The 15558-nt window shown below is 39.2% G+C and overlaps 1 protein-coding gene across 1 annotated transcript; it reads right to left on the bottom strand.

Annotated features, from left to right (window-relative positions):
* Nucleotides 1–219: 219 nt before the first annotated feature.
* tut7 (terminal uridylyl transferase 7) lies at nt 220–15215 on the bottom strand. Its single transcript, XM_023288627.3, has 29 exons — nt 15074–15215; nt 13809–14253; nt 13387–13541; nt 13078–13194; nt 12763–12940; nt 12514–12602; nt 11804–11855; nt 11602–11671; nt 11203–11329; nt 10959–11078; nt 10707–10841; nt 10195–10372; nt 8122–8819; nt 7871–8021; nt 7060–7146; nt 6799–6899; nt 6440–6497; nt 5751–5854; nt 5558–5647; nt 5319–5432; nt 4951–5028; nt 4663–4840; nt 3771–3818; nt 3571–3662; nt 3362–3477; nt 3067–3266; nt 2795–2868; nt 2609–2675; nt 220–1904 (listed from the first exon to the last, which is right to left on the bottom strand). The coding sequence occupies exons 2-29, from the start codon at nt 14233–14235 to the stop codon at nt 1846–1848; spliced, it is 3963 nt and encodes a 1320-aa protein (XP_023144395.1). The 5' UTR covers nt 14236–14253; nt 15074–15215; the 3' UTR covers nt 220–1845.
* Between the last annotated feature and the right edge of the window lie 343 nt (nt 15216–15558).

Below are 15558 nucleotides of genomic sequence, written 5' to 3'. Positions count from 1 at the left end.
GTGTAATAATGTACACTATATCCAGTTTCTTGTAAACTGGCCCATTAATATATATTACACAAAAAAGTAAATATGCAGAGTTACTCATTTAACCATAACTAAAACTTTGTCAGTCATTGCATCTTATTTTGGAAATGTCTGGTCACACTAGTGGCTTTGGTTCTATATAGTATGACAAATCCTTTGTCCTCAGAGCTATTTAAAAAAAGAACTCCACACTGGTATTTGATTTCATTTTAATGAATTTTTTGACACACAAAATGGATTGCAAGCCAACTTTTCCTGGCAGGATCAGGGTTCCTTAATACCAAACTAAACCTTCCATTTGAGTCCAACGAAAAGAAACACAATAAGGCTGGTGTTAAAACAAACCTACTTTAAAAATGAGAAATGTGATTACAATAACCACAACAAATTATTTTTTTTTAATAAAATTCATCAATATTAGAATGACAATAAAGCCAGACGGTCCATATTCAAAGCTGAATGATAAGCAGGTCTTTGAGACAGAATTAGCAGCAACAGAATTCAAGGGCGAGGACCCTCACAGTGCAGCTACCAATCCGTGGCATCATTACAATGACAGGAAGCCTCTGTGGCAAATAAATACATTTATCTTTCCAATGAACTAACTGAGATTACCTCTAGTTAAGGAGTGCAGTGTTTGCAGCAGTGTATGCCATCAGCTGGACCAGTCGATTGTTTGTCTTTTAAAAAAATTACCACCAAGTGAAAGCAGACAATCTTTTACACAATTTTGTCAACTAATATGTGTTGTTGCATTACTATTACCAGCCTTGGTAGCCTGTGTAGAAACACAAACAAGATGGGGCTAGCAGAGAAGTACAGTTACTGTCCTTCTGTTCGCACTTGCAGGCAGTTGCGGGGCAGTATGTAATCATGAATAGGTGTGGGCCAGCTATCTCACAGGACAAAATTATGATCCTGAAAAATGTATCTACGGGGTGGTTTCTCTAACAAAGAAGACACAGAGACACACTGCAGGTAGAGAGGATTTCAAGGCTTAAGGGGAAAGATGTCAGCACAGAGAACAAATTAAACCAAAATTAAAATAAGTTCAATAAAAAAAGCTCCTGGCCAATATGAAATGTACACTGCCATTTTGTTAAATCCCCCAAAACATCCTAACAACCCTTATAATTGGAAAATAAGGAATAAGCAAAATGATTTGTAGCTTATTTCAAAATGGCCTCAATCTTGATGATTCTAACTGACTTTAAGCCACTTGACTTGCAGACAACAATGCATACCATCGCCATGTTCATTTGTCTTACAGCTGTAGCATAATTTACAAACACCAGGGCTTACCAGTATGTGCAGACAGATTAATCTATACAGTGTCATAAAGTGTTAGCATCAAATATAGGACAAATACACAGTATGCTTTCTTCAAAAGACACCTTATTTTGGAGATCTAAGCTATTAGTCATCTAACACTGACACTTCTGAATTATTTACATTTTTGAATTTAAGAGATTTCACACTGAATCTGCGATGACATTGCGTGAAATGTAATGAGTTTAAAAAAAAGAAAATCTTGACTGGCAGAGTAGGTAAAGAAAGACATGAGGTGCATGCATAATGGCTTGTCTTGTTAAAATGAAAGCTTTAAAAAGCTCCTCTGAGGAGGAGGGCTTTAGGGGGAGAAAAAGAAACACATAAAAAGGCCCTATTTGGCTTCAAGTCAAGGTGTCCTAGCTTTGGCTTTTAACGGGCTCACACTGGCCCAACAGTACCATTCAGATTTAAGGGTTTCTGGACTTTGAGTTGCTGTCTGCCTGGACAGTAGTAGAATCTCAGGGTTTGTGTATCCACAGCTGCTGCTCATTCCACTGGGCTCTTCCTGTGACCCGAGCGACCCATATTTCTGCAGGCTAAACTACCTGAAACACACCAGAAAGCAACAAACATATAATTAAACTCACTGGCCACTTTTGTAATGTAAGAATACATGTATGTAATCAGGATAGATGGCAAATCGGGGAATTCTGATAAACTTGCAGCTGTATTTGCTTTATTTTTCTGCTTCCCTCAAATACTACGTTCTTATATACGTAGAAAACAACAGAAAAAGCAGGATCAAAATGCTACACTTCAGACAACACATCAGCAAGCGTTCACTCCAGGGTCCGGAGAAAGATGGATGAATCTGAGCCTGCAGCAAAATAGTCATGCCCTCATTCTCTCTCCTCACCAGCCCTAAACAAGACGGTAGACTCAGAATACAACAAGACACTCTTTGCTCTCTGAGAATAATGTCTTTGTATAAAGTAAACAGAGCACACAGTCTCCACAAATTATAAACATATTTTGGCTCAAACAAGTTGTTGGGGTCACAATGGAAAAATAATTAAAACATGGATTGACACTGCGTGCGGAAGAGAAATCTGTCATGAATGGAAAAATCATTTGTAGCACATGTGCATCATTTTCTGATAAATTAGGTGGAATATTTTTAATTACTTTCTATATTTAATTGAAAATAAGTGAGCTTGTGAATCAACTAAATGTTAAATGAACTATATAATAATGAAGTGATAAATCTTTCAGGGCGACAGTATCTTTCAATGGCTGTAAATTTAAATACCTGCTTGTGGACTTAATATCACATTTTGCTGCTTTCTCTTCTTCTTTTCTTCTTGTATAGGCAAACCCTGAAAAAAACATGGGAGATTAACAGGGGCACAGGTGTAGCAGTGCACATACCAACCAACCACAGTGTCAACAAGGAGATGTTTATTCATAGAATATTTTTCATTGACTGAAAACACACCTGTTTCTCCTTTTCTCTCAAATTCCTCAAGTGGGCCGAAGAGGGAGAAGAAAAGTTTTCCATCTTCAAATTACCTGCCAAATGACAATTCAAGATCAAACAGAAGCAAGTGACCTCTTCTCCATTATTGATATTTACTCAACACACATACTTTTTGTTTTTAGATTTTAAGTAAGGTTATCGAATGAACACAACTACCTATGAGGTTAACCGAAAAATCTATTGAAAGAGCTTACTAATGTCACATGAAACAATGAAATAAGTGTGTGAACCTGCAGGGCTTCTGTAAAGCTGGCAGTCCTTCTTGATGTGGGCAGTTGATCCACAGAGGTAGCAGCAGCGCATCTCCAGTGCATCTCTTTTCCTCCAGTGTTCACTCTTGTGTCTGACCTGATCGTTAGCATCCTCTGCTGTATCCATTCTGTCTCGCAGGTGCTCTGGCCTTTTCTCTGAATCCCTTCTGTGCTTTGACCTGGGCCAGAATCATTCACAATGTAAGTCTAACGTGGCAGACATTTAAGTAAGTGAACACTGATTAAATCGGACATGCTTTCTACTTATACCCACTTCTTACGCATCGGGCAGTCCTTCATGAAGTGGCCGATCTTGCCACAGATGCGGCAGCAGCGATCATTGGGAGCCACTTCTCCTTCAGTAAGTACTTCTGGGTCAAAGAAATACTCCTGGGATGGATGCAGATGAATCACAATGTCAGTGCTTAAAATATCACTATCACCACAATATGAAGACATAGTGTCTAGGCAGCAAATATTCACCATCTGACTGGGATACATAGGAGGAAATACTTTGACCGGTGTACCAAACACTGTTCTTCCATTGATAAAAGCCTTCATGATGAAGTTAGTCACTGTTTTGATGAGAGATGACAAAAAAAAGGGCACGTGAGAAGACATAAAACCTCTGAAAAGAAAGAAAAATAAAGTGGTAAAAGACAGAAATAAGGAAATAATCATACTTTTTCTGGACAGACCAGCACCCAAGTTATGATTCAGGTCAAATGGATCTGTAATATGAACAGGGAAAACAAAACAAAACAATTTAACAGGAAATTATGATTGCAATTACCTCATCACATTAATATGATTGAGCCGGTCGGGGAAGTTGCAGTTTACATCCATGTCTGCTTAGACTCATAATATATGTAATGAAGACATTGAAGTGTATAAGTGCATTGAGAGAAACAAAATATATGTTACTGCAAAAAAGCAAGAACTTTTCAACTGCGAACTTTGCACACATCTTGAGCCCAGCAGCACAGAAGATCTATGCAATCACCACACATTAGTCTCACCAATTTAGTAGAAAACCAAATGTCAAACATGGTCTCAGTCTCAGTGACTGTGGAACCCTTCTGTTCCTGAGTTTTGGTGTTGAATAATAGCCAGGGAAGTGTTTTTGACAGCTAAGTTGACTTTTGACCCCTTGGAAATAAAACCTCATCATTTAATCCTATTGGACCTTTGGTTGAAAATTTGTCATAATCAGTCTATGAATTCTTGATTATGGCCAAAAACTGTGTGGTCATAGTGAATTTTGACCACCAAAAAATAATGCATTCATCCTTGAGTCCAAATGGATGTTTGTGCCACAAGATTAAGACAGATGGACCTCCAAATCCTTCATAGCTGTCCCCAGCGTAGACACATACAACTATGTCCAAGAAGCCATACAGTCATTTAGATTGAGCAAATTTTTTAACAATACTTCTCAAAAAGTGTGACAAGCATTCAGTGTTCCATAGGTGAATATTTGAAATGTAGCGTAGTGATGCATATGTTCTATTTTTTTCATTTTTCCTTCGTCTTTTTATTGTATAACTTTGTGTCCTGAATGTCACAGAAACTAACCTTCAATGACAATGTATTTGGACGTCCACTGCTTGTTGAAGGTAGTGAGGCGGGCTTGCTGTCGGACACAGACGACATGTTCTCTGAAATCAAAGTCTTCAGTGTAAAAGCGGAGCAGGCCAAGCCACAGCTCCCCCACTGACTCCGAGTTCTTCCCATACTGAGGCCAGCGACTGGGCTGCAGGTGGAAGACGACAACGTTCATGTGTTATTAAGAGACAGTGTTAGATGTTCATTATAGTACTGAACAGGTTCACATAGAAATATGCACAAACACATCATACTTACTAGCGTTTTTAAATCATCGAAGAAATACACATTCCAACCATCAACTAGCACTTCTGGCTTCTTCTTTCCATCATAGATCTGCAATAAACCAATTAGTAAAGACTGTAAGACTGGAAATATAACATTGTAACCTAATATCCAAAATAAAATAACTGCACCAAAACAAATCTGAGTGAAATTGATTTTTACAGCTCTACAAAAAGGACTCCAGCAGCACAGTATTTGCAACATATCAAAATCATAAGGAAAATGAAAAAAAAAAGTAAAATATTTTCACATGGCAAAACTAAAACGCAAGCCTTCATAGAACGTAGTTAAAAGAAACATAAAAGCCTTTTTGAACATTGTTACAGACATTAAATTTGTACCTCTTGCAGGACAGGGATAATTGGTGGGTTTCTCTGCTGAAGGAAGAACAGCACCATGAGAGTGTAAGCGTAGGATGAGAGGCTGCCACGTGAAGCATCCCCAATGTCACACATCTGTAAGGGAATGAAAAAAATATGGTGGTCATACAGTTATGCTGATCAATATAATGGTACAAAATGGTGCATTTTATGAATATTTTACAAATATGCTTTGGCTGCGAGAGCTAAAGCATGTTCACCTTGGCAAAAACCTTCATGACATAACAGAGGATCTTCACTCTTCTGTCAATGGCAGCATATGAAGCCAGCAGGTGTGTGTTGTGCAGGGCCTGAAATGAAAAAGATTTGTCTCAAAACTTGTCACTAAAAAGTTATTTTTTTCCCACTGATCATTTGATCAATTTTATTTTATTGTGACAGAAGGAACCCTACCAGCGTGTTGTAGAGACTGATGTCTCCCTCCAAGCCGGTGCGAATGTGATAAAACTTCACAATGGGTACTTTTGCTGTGGTGATGGGTAGGATGTTCTTCAGACCTGGTGTCAGGGTGTAGATATAAAGACAGGTGAAAAGGGAAACAGGGCCATTTTTAGTTTTGTCAGTTAGGTTCCATTTCTTTTCTTACTTTACCAAGAATTATGGGACACACACACAGGAATTTCATTTGATCATTAGTTTTACTTGAAGAATAATTCTAGTTTATTTCAACATGGTATATTTACTATAAATATGGCTTTGGTGGCTAGGTAGGTCATGTTAACTTTGATCTTTCTGCCTCACAGAGATTCCAGGAAATTAATCACACACCCAGAATATGAACAATAAAAGCAGAAAGTCCAAGTTACTATTAATCATTTTTAAAAAAGTTTTCTTTTTGATTAAAAGTTAACATGGCTATTAGCTGCCATTTTTCTGGTGGAGGTGGAGAGTTTCATAGTTTGCATGATCCATACAACAGTCGCACTGATGGGAAATATGCCAGGATGAAATAAACCGGAGGAGTTTGTTGCCATTTGTTAAGAACTCAAATACATAATGGTGGTAAGTCACCAAACAAAAATATATAATGATGCACAAGAAGTACATGAATGCAGCTTTCACCCACACATGCTATGCCTTACCTGGATGTTTCTTCAGTAATCTCGCCAGGCTTTCAATGATGCTGATGCAGTCAACATCCTGTGAAGGGAAAAAAAAAAAACACAAATTAGGGATTCAAATTTAGAATAACAAAAAAAGTCACCATACTAATTACATACAACTGACTTTTGCCTGAGACTAGATATCAACACATTTATTTTGTTTCTCTAACAATAAAATACATTTTCTTTAAAGTGGTCAATTTCTTACAAAAATCTGAACTCAGGACAAATAAAGGCTGATCCTCAACAGAAACATAGCTGAACAGTAGATTGATAAAATGTGATGTACTCATGTAAACAAACAATGGGAGTAAAATATAAATAAATAACTAACTTACATCTATGGTTTCCTGTCCCTCCAGCACCATGCAGATGTCGAGGTCACTCTGTCTGAAGCCAAAACCATTTTTTGATGATCCAAACAGCTGTAGTCGGGCTCCTGTGTATCAAAAAAAAACACCATTTGTCATTTTAATCCAAAACAAACTCTGTTATGCATCTTGTAGTTCATGGAGAAGTGAATGAAATGTATTATCATGCTAAGTCTACTTTGGAAAAACTAGACGCTGCTAAAGTGTAAAGAGGGAAGTTTACTATACCAGCAAACTGTCGTCTGACAAAGGCCTCCAGGTCTTGAAGGATGTGTTCTCTTACACCCACTTCCAGTTCATCTGGGGCGAAGTCGCCTGAAAAGGGAGTGAAGAAATGACTTCAGAATATTTTGTGATTAAGTAATTTAACAGGACACAAAACCTACTGACGGTTCAGGCACAGGAAACACTTAATAAATTGGCTAAAACTGTTTAATACGCATTGAGTGCAGATTGCAACAACTACTTCTGCTGCAAGAACAAAGGATATAAGTGGTGACTTCACTTTGCAATCTTGAATTTCAATTTGTTACCAAATCTATTTTACAAAAAAACAATATATATTGTTTGAATAACTAAAGTTTAATCAATGCGAAACACATCACATTCCAAAAGGTGTTTCAGGTTCTTTATGCAAGTTCTGCTTTGCTTTAAAAGACACTTTTTGTCATCTAAATTTATGTCAGACATTTTTTTACATATCCAAATACTGACATGTGTTTTATTATGTTTTCCGCTGCTATTTTGTGCCAGCTCCATTTAAAACTCCCTGTTGGTTTTTTTTTTTTTTTTTTTAACACTTTAGAAGCAATTTACCGAAACCTGCAGAGGTTGTTCATGCTAATGGTTAAATTTCACAACACACAAAATGAAAACGACCAAATTACAACAAGGTCGAGAAACTAAGAGTTTGTGGAATTCTACTCTACTCTATTATTTTAGAATAAAAAATATATATTCTTGGCTTGAGTCCCACTGTTTATGCCACACATCAAAAAATTTACGTCTTAAAATACTTGTGCAATCACATAATACTCACTGTAGCACTGCTCACACACTTTGTTGAGGACACTGTGAAACTCCTGTGTTATTGGAGGTAAAGCATCCAGCTGCACTTTCTTGAAATCTTCCGGACAGTCTTTCTTCAGATGTCCGTCACGCTTGCACAAGCTGCAGACGACCATGTGTGACTACGAGATAGTGAAAGGAGTTTAACTTGGATGATCCACACAAGATTATTTATCAGTTAGATATTCATTGAAGTGAGAATAGCCATGAAGTCAAACTTGCCTTTCCTCTGGTGAAAGCTTGCTTGGTGAACTCATAAGACAGTTTGCTCTGTCTTTGTTTTTTATTTTCTGGGCCTTCATCTTTAACACTTTCTGCTGAAGGTGGAGGTGAAAGACTGCCAGCGACCTCTTCTTCCTCTTCCTCATCCATCGAAACAGGCGTGTCCAAATGTGGACCCTCTTCGTCAGACAAAAGCTCCTCCCCTGAGATCTCATCCACTGGGAAAATCTCCTCATCCTCTGTGGTGACGCTGTCCAAGTGGTGACGGTTATGCGTGTCCACATCAATGTCCACATCTTCCTCGTCCTCCTCATCCTCAGAGAGACTGCTTTTGCCCGGGTCCACTTTTTCCTTCTCCCTCTCTTCATCGGAGTCACTGTATTCTTCAACTTCCTCCTCTTCCTCAATAATGCAGTCAGAGTCTTCGGGACCGTTCTGTACAGCTTTAGGATGACTTGAATATTGTGACTGAATGTTGAGCTGACTGAAACCTGACAGTCCCTCAGTCTCTTCACCCAGACCCTTAGCATCGGCCCCTTCAACAGATCCTCGCTTTGAATCTCTTTTGTGATTAGCAGCTGGCGTATTGAGTGGCAGTGCAAAGTACTTGTATGTGGTTTTGAGGCAGTGGAGGATGTACTCGTACATCTGTTGGCTGTTCAACGTGCGAGCCACGTTTCTCTTTACAGCAAATGGGTCTGCAAACAGAAGCATTTGACAGAGTTAAACCACATACAAATATATGCTTTTCTTTGCTATTTGTATTCAACGTAAATATAAACTATGCTCAACATTTAAAAAGCTAACAGGCTTCTAAGAACAAATCTAGGGTTGTGTAAAATTTGTAGCTTTTCAGGACCACCTAATATCAAAACATTCTCATCAACAAAATCCCACAAACAAACCCAAAAATATTAACATATCCATTAATGACTGTTGTTTCAACCTGGCTATTATTATAGTTCTACTAGCCCTGATTATTATTCAAAATATTGATTGACCAATGTGGGATTTACGGGGTCAATACCAATCCCAATTATGGGTAATCAAGAAAGGTCGATAACCGATATTTGGAACCAGTATGTAATGTTTTAAACAGCATGTGATAGGCGTCTTCATTAATAAGGGTGACTATAACTGAATATGTAAAACAGAAATAAAAGTGAATAAATTAGGACAATCTTCTCTGGTTATGTGAGATTAACTGACATTGATCAGTTTGTCTCCTGCAGTTCTACTCTATTTTCTAAATCTTTCAGTTTTATCATTTTTACTGTCCACTAAGGTCCATATCCTACAGCGTTATTAATTATTGTTTTCCAGACACTTTTTCAGGGTAAGATATGGCTGCCTTCCAACCTAGCTGCTAGCTGTTTGTATAGCTTTAACCACTGTGAGAGTAGCTAATTTCCTGGTTTGTGGCAATGACTTGTGTTTTTTGTTTAGTTTTTGCAGTCTCTGCTTAAAAAAACATTTGAGATGATACAGATAGGGGCTGCACAGTGGCGTAGTGGTTAGCACTTTCGCCTTGCAGCTAGAAGCTCCCTGGCTCACGTCCCGGCTTTCCCGGGATCTTTCTGCATGGAGTTTGCATGTTCTCCCTGTGCATGCGTGGGTTCTCTCCGGGTACTCCGGCTTCCTCCCACAGTCCAAAAATATGCTGAGGTTAATTGATTATTCTAAATTGCCCGTAGGTGTGAATGTGAGAGTGCTTGTTTGTCTTTGTATGTAGCCCTGTGACAGACTGGCGACCTGTCTAGGGTGTCCCCTGCCTTCGCCTGAGTCAGCTGGGATAGACTCCAGCACCCCCCGCGACCCTAGTGAGGATTAAGCGGTGTATAGATAATGGATGGATGGATGGATGATACAGATAATTGGAAAAATGCCAAATATCTGCCACAATAATCAGGCAGGCCGATAATCAGTCTATCCCTCGTTCAAAACATCCCAAGTCAAAATTAACGCATAAAAAACATTTTTTATGTGATCCTTTTAACTCCCAATTACATCAAGATGAATGCATTAGCTTGATTTTGTACAAATAAGAAGAAGTCATTTGAGAAAGCTTCTGACCCTCCACAGCGATGCGTTTTTTCGGCCAGTCTTTCATCTCTCGGGAGAGGACAACACTGGTTCGCACACTGATCACATTGTCAGCCATGTTGAACTCCAGCGAGTAGAAGCGAAGCATTTCAACCCAGAGAAGCCCAACATCCACCGGCGGATGAGGGCTCTGAAACACCAGAGGAATCTGCAAGAAACCAGACAACACACACATGCATTATTACCAGTTTTTAAATACATGCCAAATTTTCTCAGGAACATTCCTCTGATTTGCCCAAAATAATGTTTTCTATTCACTGATTAAATGGCAATACAATCAATCTTGTCTTCAAATTAAACTTTCTGCATTTTGGTGTATAGGCTTCTGAAAGTTTTTTTTTTTTTTTAAACCACAGTGAAAAGCAAAGTAAAAGAATCTGATCTAGAAAAAGCACACTAATTTTAAAAAACACAAAAAAATATCATATCCAGTTGCCAAAAGTTAAGAAGATGAGAAACTACATTTGTGTCATCAAGATTACCTTCCCCTTTATAGTGGAGCCATCTGCTGGCTGCGATGATTCTTTGGCGGAAGGGGTGTAGGCCCAGTGTAAATATCCATCCTCCGTATGTGTGAGATTGAAGTCTGACAGCCTGCTGAGTGAGAACATCTTGATCTAAAGACAATCAGATGCTTAGGTTAATTTCCACTGAAAATAACTAGCAATACCAAAAGCCAAACTAATACTTGGTGTTTTGTTTATCATAGGGTTGAGATGAAAAGAAGCACACACCTCTTGGTTCAGGTACGTAGGCAAGAGAGACTCTTTGCGCTTCTGCAAGAAGTAGATAACCATGAGGGTGAAGACATACGGAGGCAGCCCTCCTTCCTCTGCACGGTCGATCTGACAGATCTAAACCAGAAGCAAAAATATCACACGCTAAAACCAAAATGTGACATTTGGCAAATAACATAGGCCTCTTGTACTAGCTGCCTGGCTAATGTGTCAAAGGTCATGGTATACAGTAGAAACAAACCTGGGCCCAGCGTCTGAAGCCCAGCACCAGCGGTAGGAGGAGAGGCTCCCGACTGGCTATAGCAGAAAGATAGGAGGTGGTTTGGAATGCATTTTCATTCCCTGCACTGACTTTGCAGATCAGGCCACTGTAGAAAGAAATAACAGTTTCAGTTTCCATTAGGGGTTTTTAATGCTCGTGCATTTTTGCTAATGAAAGCATGAGATGAGTAACTGTCTTTTTTTTCTCTCTTTGCATGTAAGAAAACCCATCGTGGTAGTTTCACAACGCCTTGAAAACTGGTCACCCAGAATCTGTCAAAGATCAGGACTTCAAAGCCTCTTTAAATCACAGAATTTGATTGACAAACCTCACAAGAAAACAATCTAGCAACTATGAACAACTGCAGTATATACTGACCTCTTTTTCTCTTTGCAGATGACCACAGGCACCCTGGCATGAAAATCAGCTTCCAGATCAACAAAGAGAGCTGGGAAAGGAATAACAAGGCATTTTAAATCGAAACCTTTTATGATAGTTTAACACATGATTGATTTTTCGATGAATGGGGTATTTTTTAATACAGAAAAAAAGCAATGGAATGAATATAAAGGTGACTCACGGCTCACAGAGAGGGTCTCTTTAACCAACAACAAGACGTCTGGCTGATGCATCTGTGAATACATTCCATTTCAAAGCCTTTATACAACATACAATATAAAAAGGACACCATCATCTATTAGAGAAACTCCAACACTTGCCACATTTAAGCTTCACCTAAAACAGTGGCTTAAGGAAAACCAGGCCTGTGAACATTTTTAGTGTAACTCTTCTTCTGTTTGTATTGTGATGTGTTTCTCTTTTTCTGTCACCTGCCTGGGGACTACAGATGGAAATTAGCATTTCTGCTATAATCTGGCATATTTACACTGCTATTGTTGCATGTGTTCATTAATATGCACTGTCCCTATTAAATAAACTAATAAATAAATAAATAAATAACATGAATGTGTTGTATCCTACAAGCACAATATTCACAAATCAATTACTGTGGAAACCTAAGATGTAAAGAATGCAACACATTTTGCCATTCACGCCATCATTATTTGTCTCTGCCACATACAGTCATATCACATGCTCATGCTGTTATTTTACATCTTCCTATTGCCGACCTAAAACTATTAATTCCTAACATCGTACAGATTTCTCTATTCTGCAGGGCGTTAGTTAGGGAGTTAACTTATTTTACCACAGTTCAGCAATTCTTAAAATTGATAGCAACGCTGTAATAATTTAGTATTCACACTACTGAACTCACACTGGGCTACTCACGTGAGGTGGATACTGAATGTCAATGTTGACATCAGAATCCTTAAATCCAAATGTCGTGCAAGATGATCCATACAGCCTGAGCCTGATCTCTACAAATGAGAAAACGAGAGAGAACAATGTTACTAGTATTAAAACGCAATTAACAGAATAACAAACCAAGCTAGCTGCCTGTTTGCTTTACAGCAGAAAGATTTTATTTAGGTCATGCTTCCGTCACTGAATGAATATTTCACAGTCAAGACATCTTACCAGGCAGGACGCACAGAAGGAGGTCTTGCATGACGGAGACAACACATTGTCTTTTCTCCACATCCTGGTCATTCATTCCATGTTCCTGTACAACAGCCTGAAGAGCAGCATTCACAGCACCGATCTGCTCTGGACCAGGAGGCAGAATCTCAGTCAGCATCACCTGCTCTTGCCTCTCCTATAAACACAAACACACACAAGTAAAAAGGTTGTCACCTCAGCTTTGAATGTATGAAGACTACTGCTGCACTCTGACAGTATAGTAGTGCCATCTATCAACAAATGCTTCTTATTATAAAAATGGCAATTTCTTACTCTGGCTCTTTTCTTGTGTCGTTTGTCTCTGATATGCCTGTAAGCATCAGACACTGATTCCAGGAGAACATCACACAGCGCGCAGGTGTAAAGAGCACCAGGGTTGCTGTGGGACTTCTGAACCAATTTAAAAATAGGAAAGCACAGATATTAGATGCAAAAATATTTTGAGACTGTCACAGATGCTCTTAACTCGCAAGCAACTTGTAAACAATTCAAACGTATCACTGAACAAGTGTAACTACAAAAAATTACATTGTCAGGTTTAACTACAATTGAAAAAAAACGTATGATAATCAGAATCTTTACCTTCTTCAGGGAGAAGATTTCCTCCCTGTTAAGCCGCCTCTCTGTTTGCCGCAGGCTGCGCAGCTCTTTGACTGAGAGTGCAGACTCTTCAATCACAGGGCCCCTGTTCTCCTCAGAAAAAGGTTTCTTTTTGTTTCTGTTTCTCCATTTTCTTCCTTGAAAAGAAAAAATTACCATGTCAAAAATATGTATGGCAATGTTTCTAGGTAGGTTGTGTTGGTCAGAACTGTTTATGACATAGAAGATGCAGTAGAGCCAGGTCTTACAGTCACACTTATCAGTGTGATCAGGACAATCGCAGTGCACTCCATTTAATAGCTCTCCATTCATACTTCCACCTTCGACAGCTTGCTTTAGATTTTAGGTGTAGATAGCCCTAACTGTTACACTCATTCCCTAGAGTCTGATTTCCACATCCTCACCTGAATTATTTGCACCATCATCCGGGATGTCTCTCCTTCCCTGTTCCCTGTCTTCCCTTGTACCTTCTCCCTGGGTACTTCTCCTCCAGTGCTGCTGCTGCGAGCGCTCTCTCCAGTTATCTTCTCGACCTCCACCACTGTTTTCAGGACCTGAGAACCACCGGAGGTCATCCCTCTGAGAGGGGCTGTGACCACCTCTAAATCCACCTGGAGAGTAGCTCAGGGGCCCCAGGCCTCCCTTCTTGGGGCTTGCCCAGTAAGGCCCACCTTGGTTCTTCTTGCCCTGCTGCTGGCCTCCCTCTGATCTGAAGTTCTGTCCTCGAACATGGTCCTGCATCCTCCAGCTTTCTGACTTGTCCGTTGGTGCTGATGCTCCCCTCTCCCAGCTGCCTTGCTTAGCCCGGTATGGCCTGCTGGGTTTATCCATGGTTCACTTGTGCTAAAACTAGAGGATGAAATGCCCAAGTAATGTAGATACAGTCCAGTTAAAACACCACTAACACAAACTGTATGTGCTAAACTTAAAGAAACTTTCAATGGCTGCAGGTTTTCTCGACATGTACTTCACAGGAGATTGTTGCAGATCTTTGCAGCTGAGGTGCAGATACTGAGTCAACAGGCAGCATGAGATAAATCTAGCAAATTTAACCCTCGTCTAACACAGTCTGACTTCTGCACATTCAACTTAACTGTTAAACGACTCTACCTGGCTACAAACGCTAACAGGTGTAAGCTGAAATTATGACTCCAGTATTAACATTGGCCATTCTCGGGATACCTTACCAATATTATTAAACGAATAACGGTCACTGTTTACGTTCAAATGTATCGTCTCCCAACGATCCAAGTTACTTGGCTAACTGCAACGTTAGCCCTCTAACCCAACTACCTGACTTTGTTTATGGCATGGTGTTAGCTTCAGCTAGCTCACTAGCTTCTGCTGTGTGATTTATCTCTAATGTCTTCCGCTCCCTCTAGTTAACGGTACATCATGTTATCAGGTATGTTCCTCACACACCGTCTACAAACGAGTGCTAGTCGCCACATTTAACGGTAGTTCCTGCTGCCATACAGCCACAGTCAGGCTAATGATAGCTGCGCTTGCTAGCTAGGGCAGCAGCCTGCTACACAGCTAGCAACAGCTAGCGTTGCTGTTTATTTCATAGTTTTTGTTGAGCTGTCCAAACTGCAGCTGCGGTCAAGGAAGCTGCCAGGTAAACAGCAGTAATAATTAACTATAAATGCTATTAAAGTCCTTACATTACCTTTTGTACGCGTACAGAGGACATACTTGGAGCCTTGTTCAGGTCTGACTTGGCATGATCTCTTGTCTTGCACTGGAGTTTGAAAGGTGACGTATCGGCTGTGTGTTTTCTAATCGTCAGCCTTAAAGTTCCGCCCACCGCTAAAAACAGCACAACTGGCTCCTCTTGTTGTTATTATTGCATAAAGTCACATCAAGTATTATTAATAATATTTTACACTGCAGCCAGGAAGCCTCCATCTAAAACTGAACTGAATACACTTTAAAATCTCCACAAATCTCTGCTGTTGTTCATGCTCCTGTTTGAGGACGTTCTCTCATTTAGTTTTACTTTATTTTATAATAACAATAATAATAATAATAATAATAATAATAATAATAATAATAATAATAATAATGAACAAATATAACCTAACACCCTTACATAACCTGACAAACAATATTTTGCCATATATTATATTATATTATATTATATTATATTATATT

The sequence above is a fragment of the Amphiprion ocellaris genome, chromosome 6, assembly GCF_022539595.1.
Source record: "Amphiprion ocellaris isolate individual 3 ecotype Okinawa chromosome 6, ASM2253959v1, whole genome shotgun sequence".
NCBI classification, from domain to species: Eukaryota; Metazoa; Chordata; class Actinopteri; family Pomacentridae; genus Amphiprion; species Amphiprion ocellaris.
Note: the sequence above shows the minus strand (reverse complement) of the source record. Positions and strands in the feature narration are given on the sequence as shown.

Bases quoted from the DNA above. Each gene is read 5' to 3' on its own strand.
- tut7 (XM_023288627.3), bottom strand. From the start codon at position 14,235: ATGGATAAACCCAGCAGGCCATACCGGGCTAAGCAAGGCAGCTGGGAG. The intron at 12,941-13,077 runs GTAAGAAATTGC...TTGTGTTTATAG, and splicing joins GACACAAGAAAAGAGCCAGA to GAGAGGCAAGAGCAGGTGAT. The intron at 6,900-7,059 runs GTATAGTAAACT...TTTGATACACAG, and splicing joins TGTCAGACGACAGTTTGCTG to GAGCCCGACTACAGCTGTTT.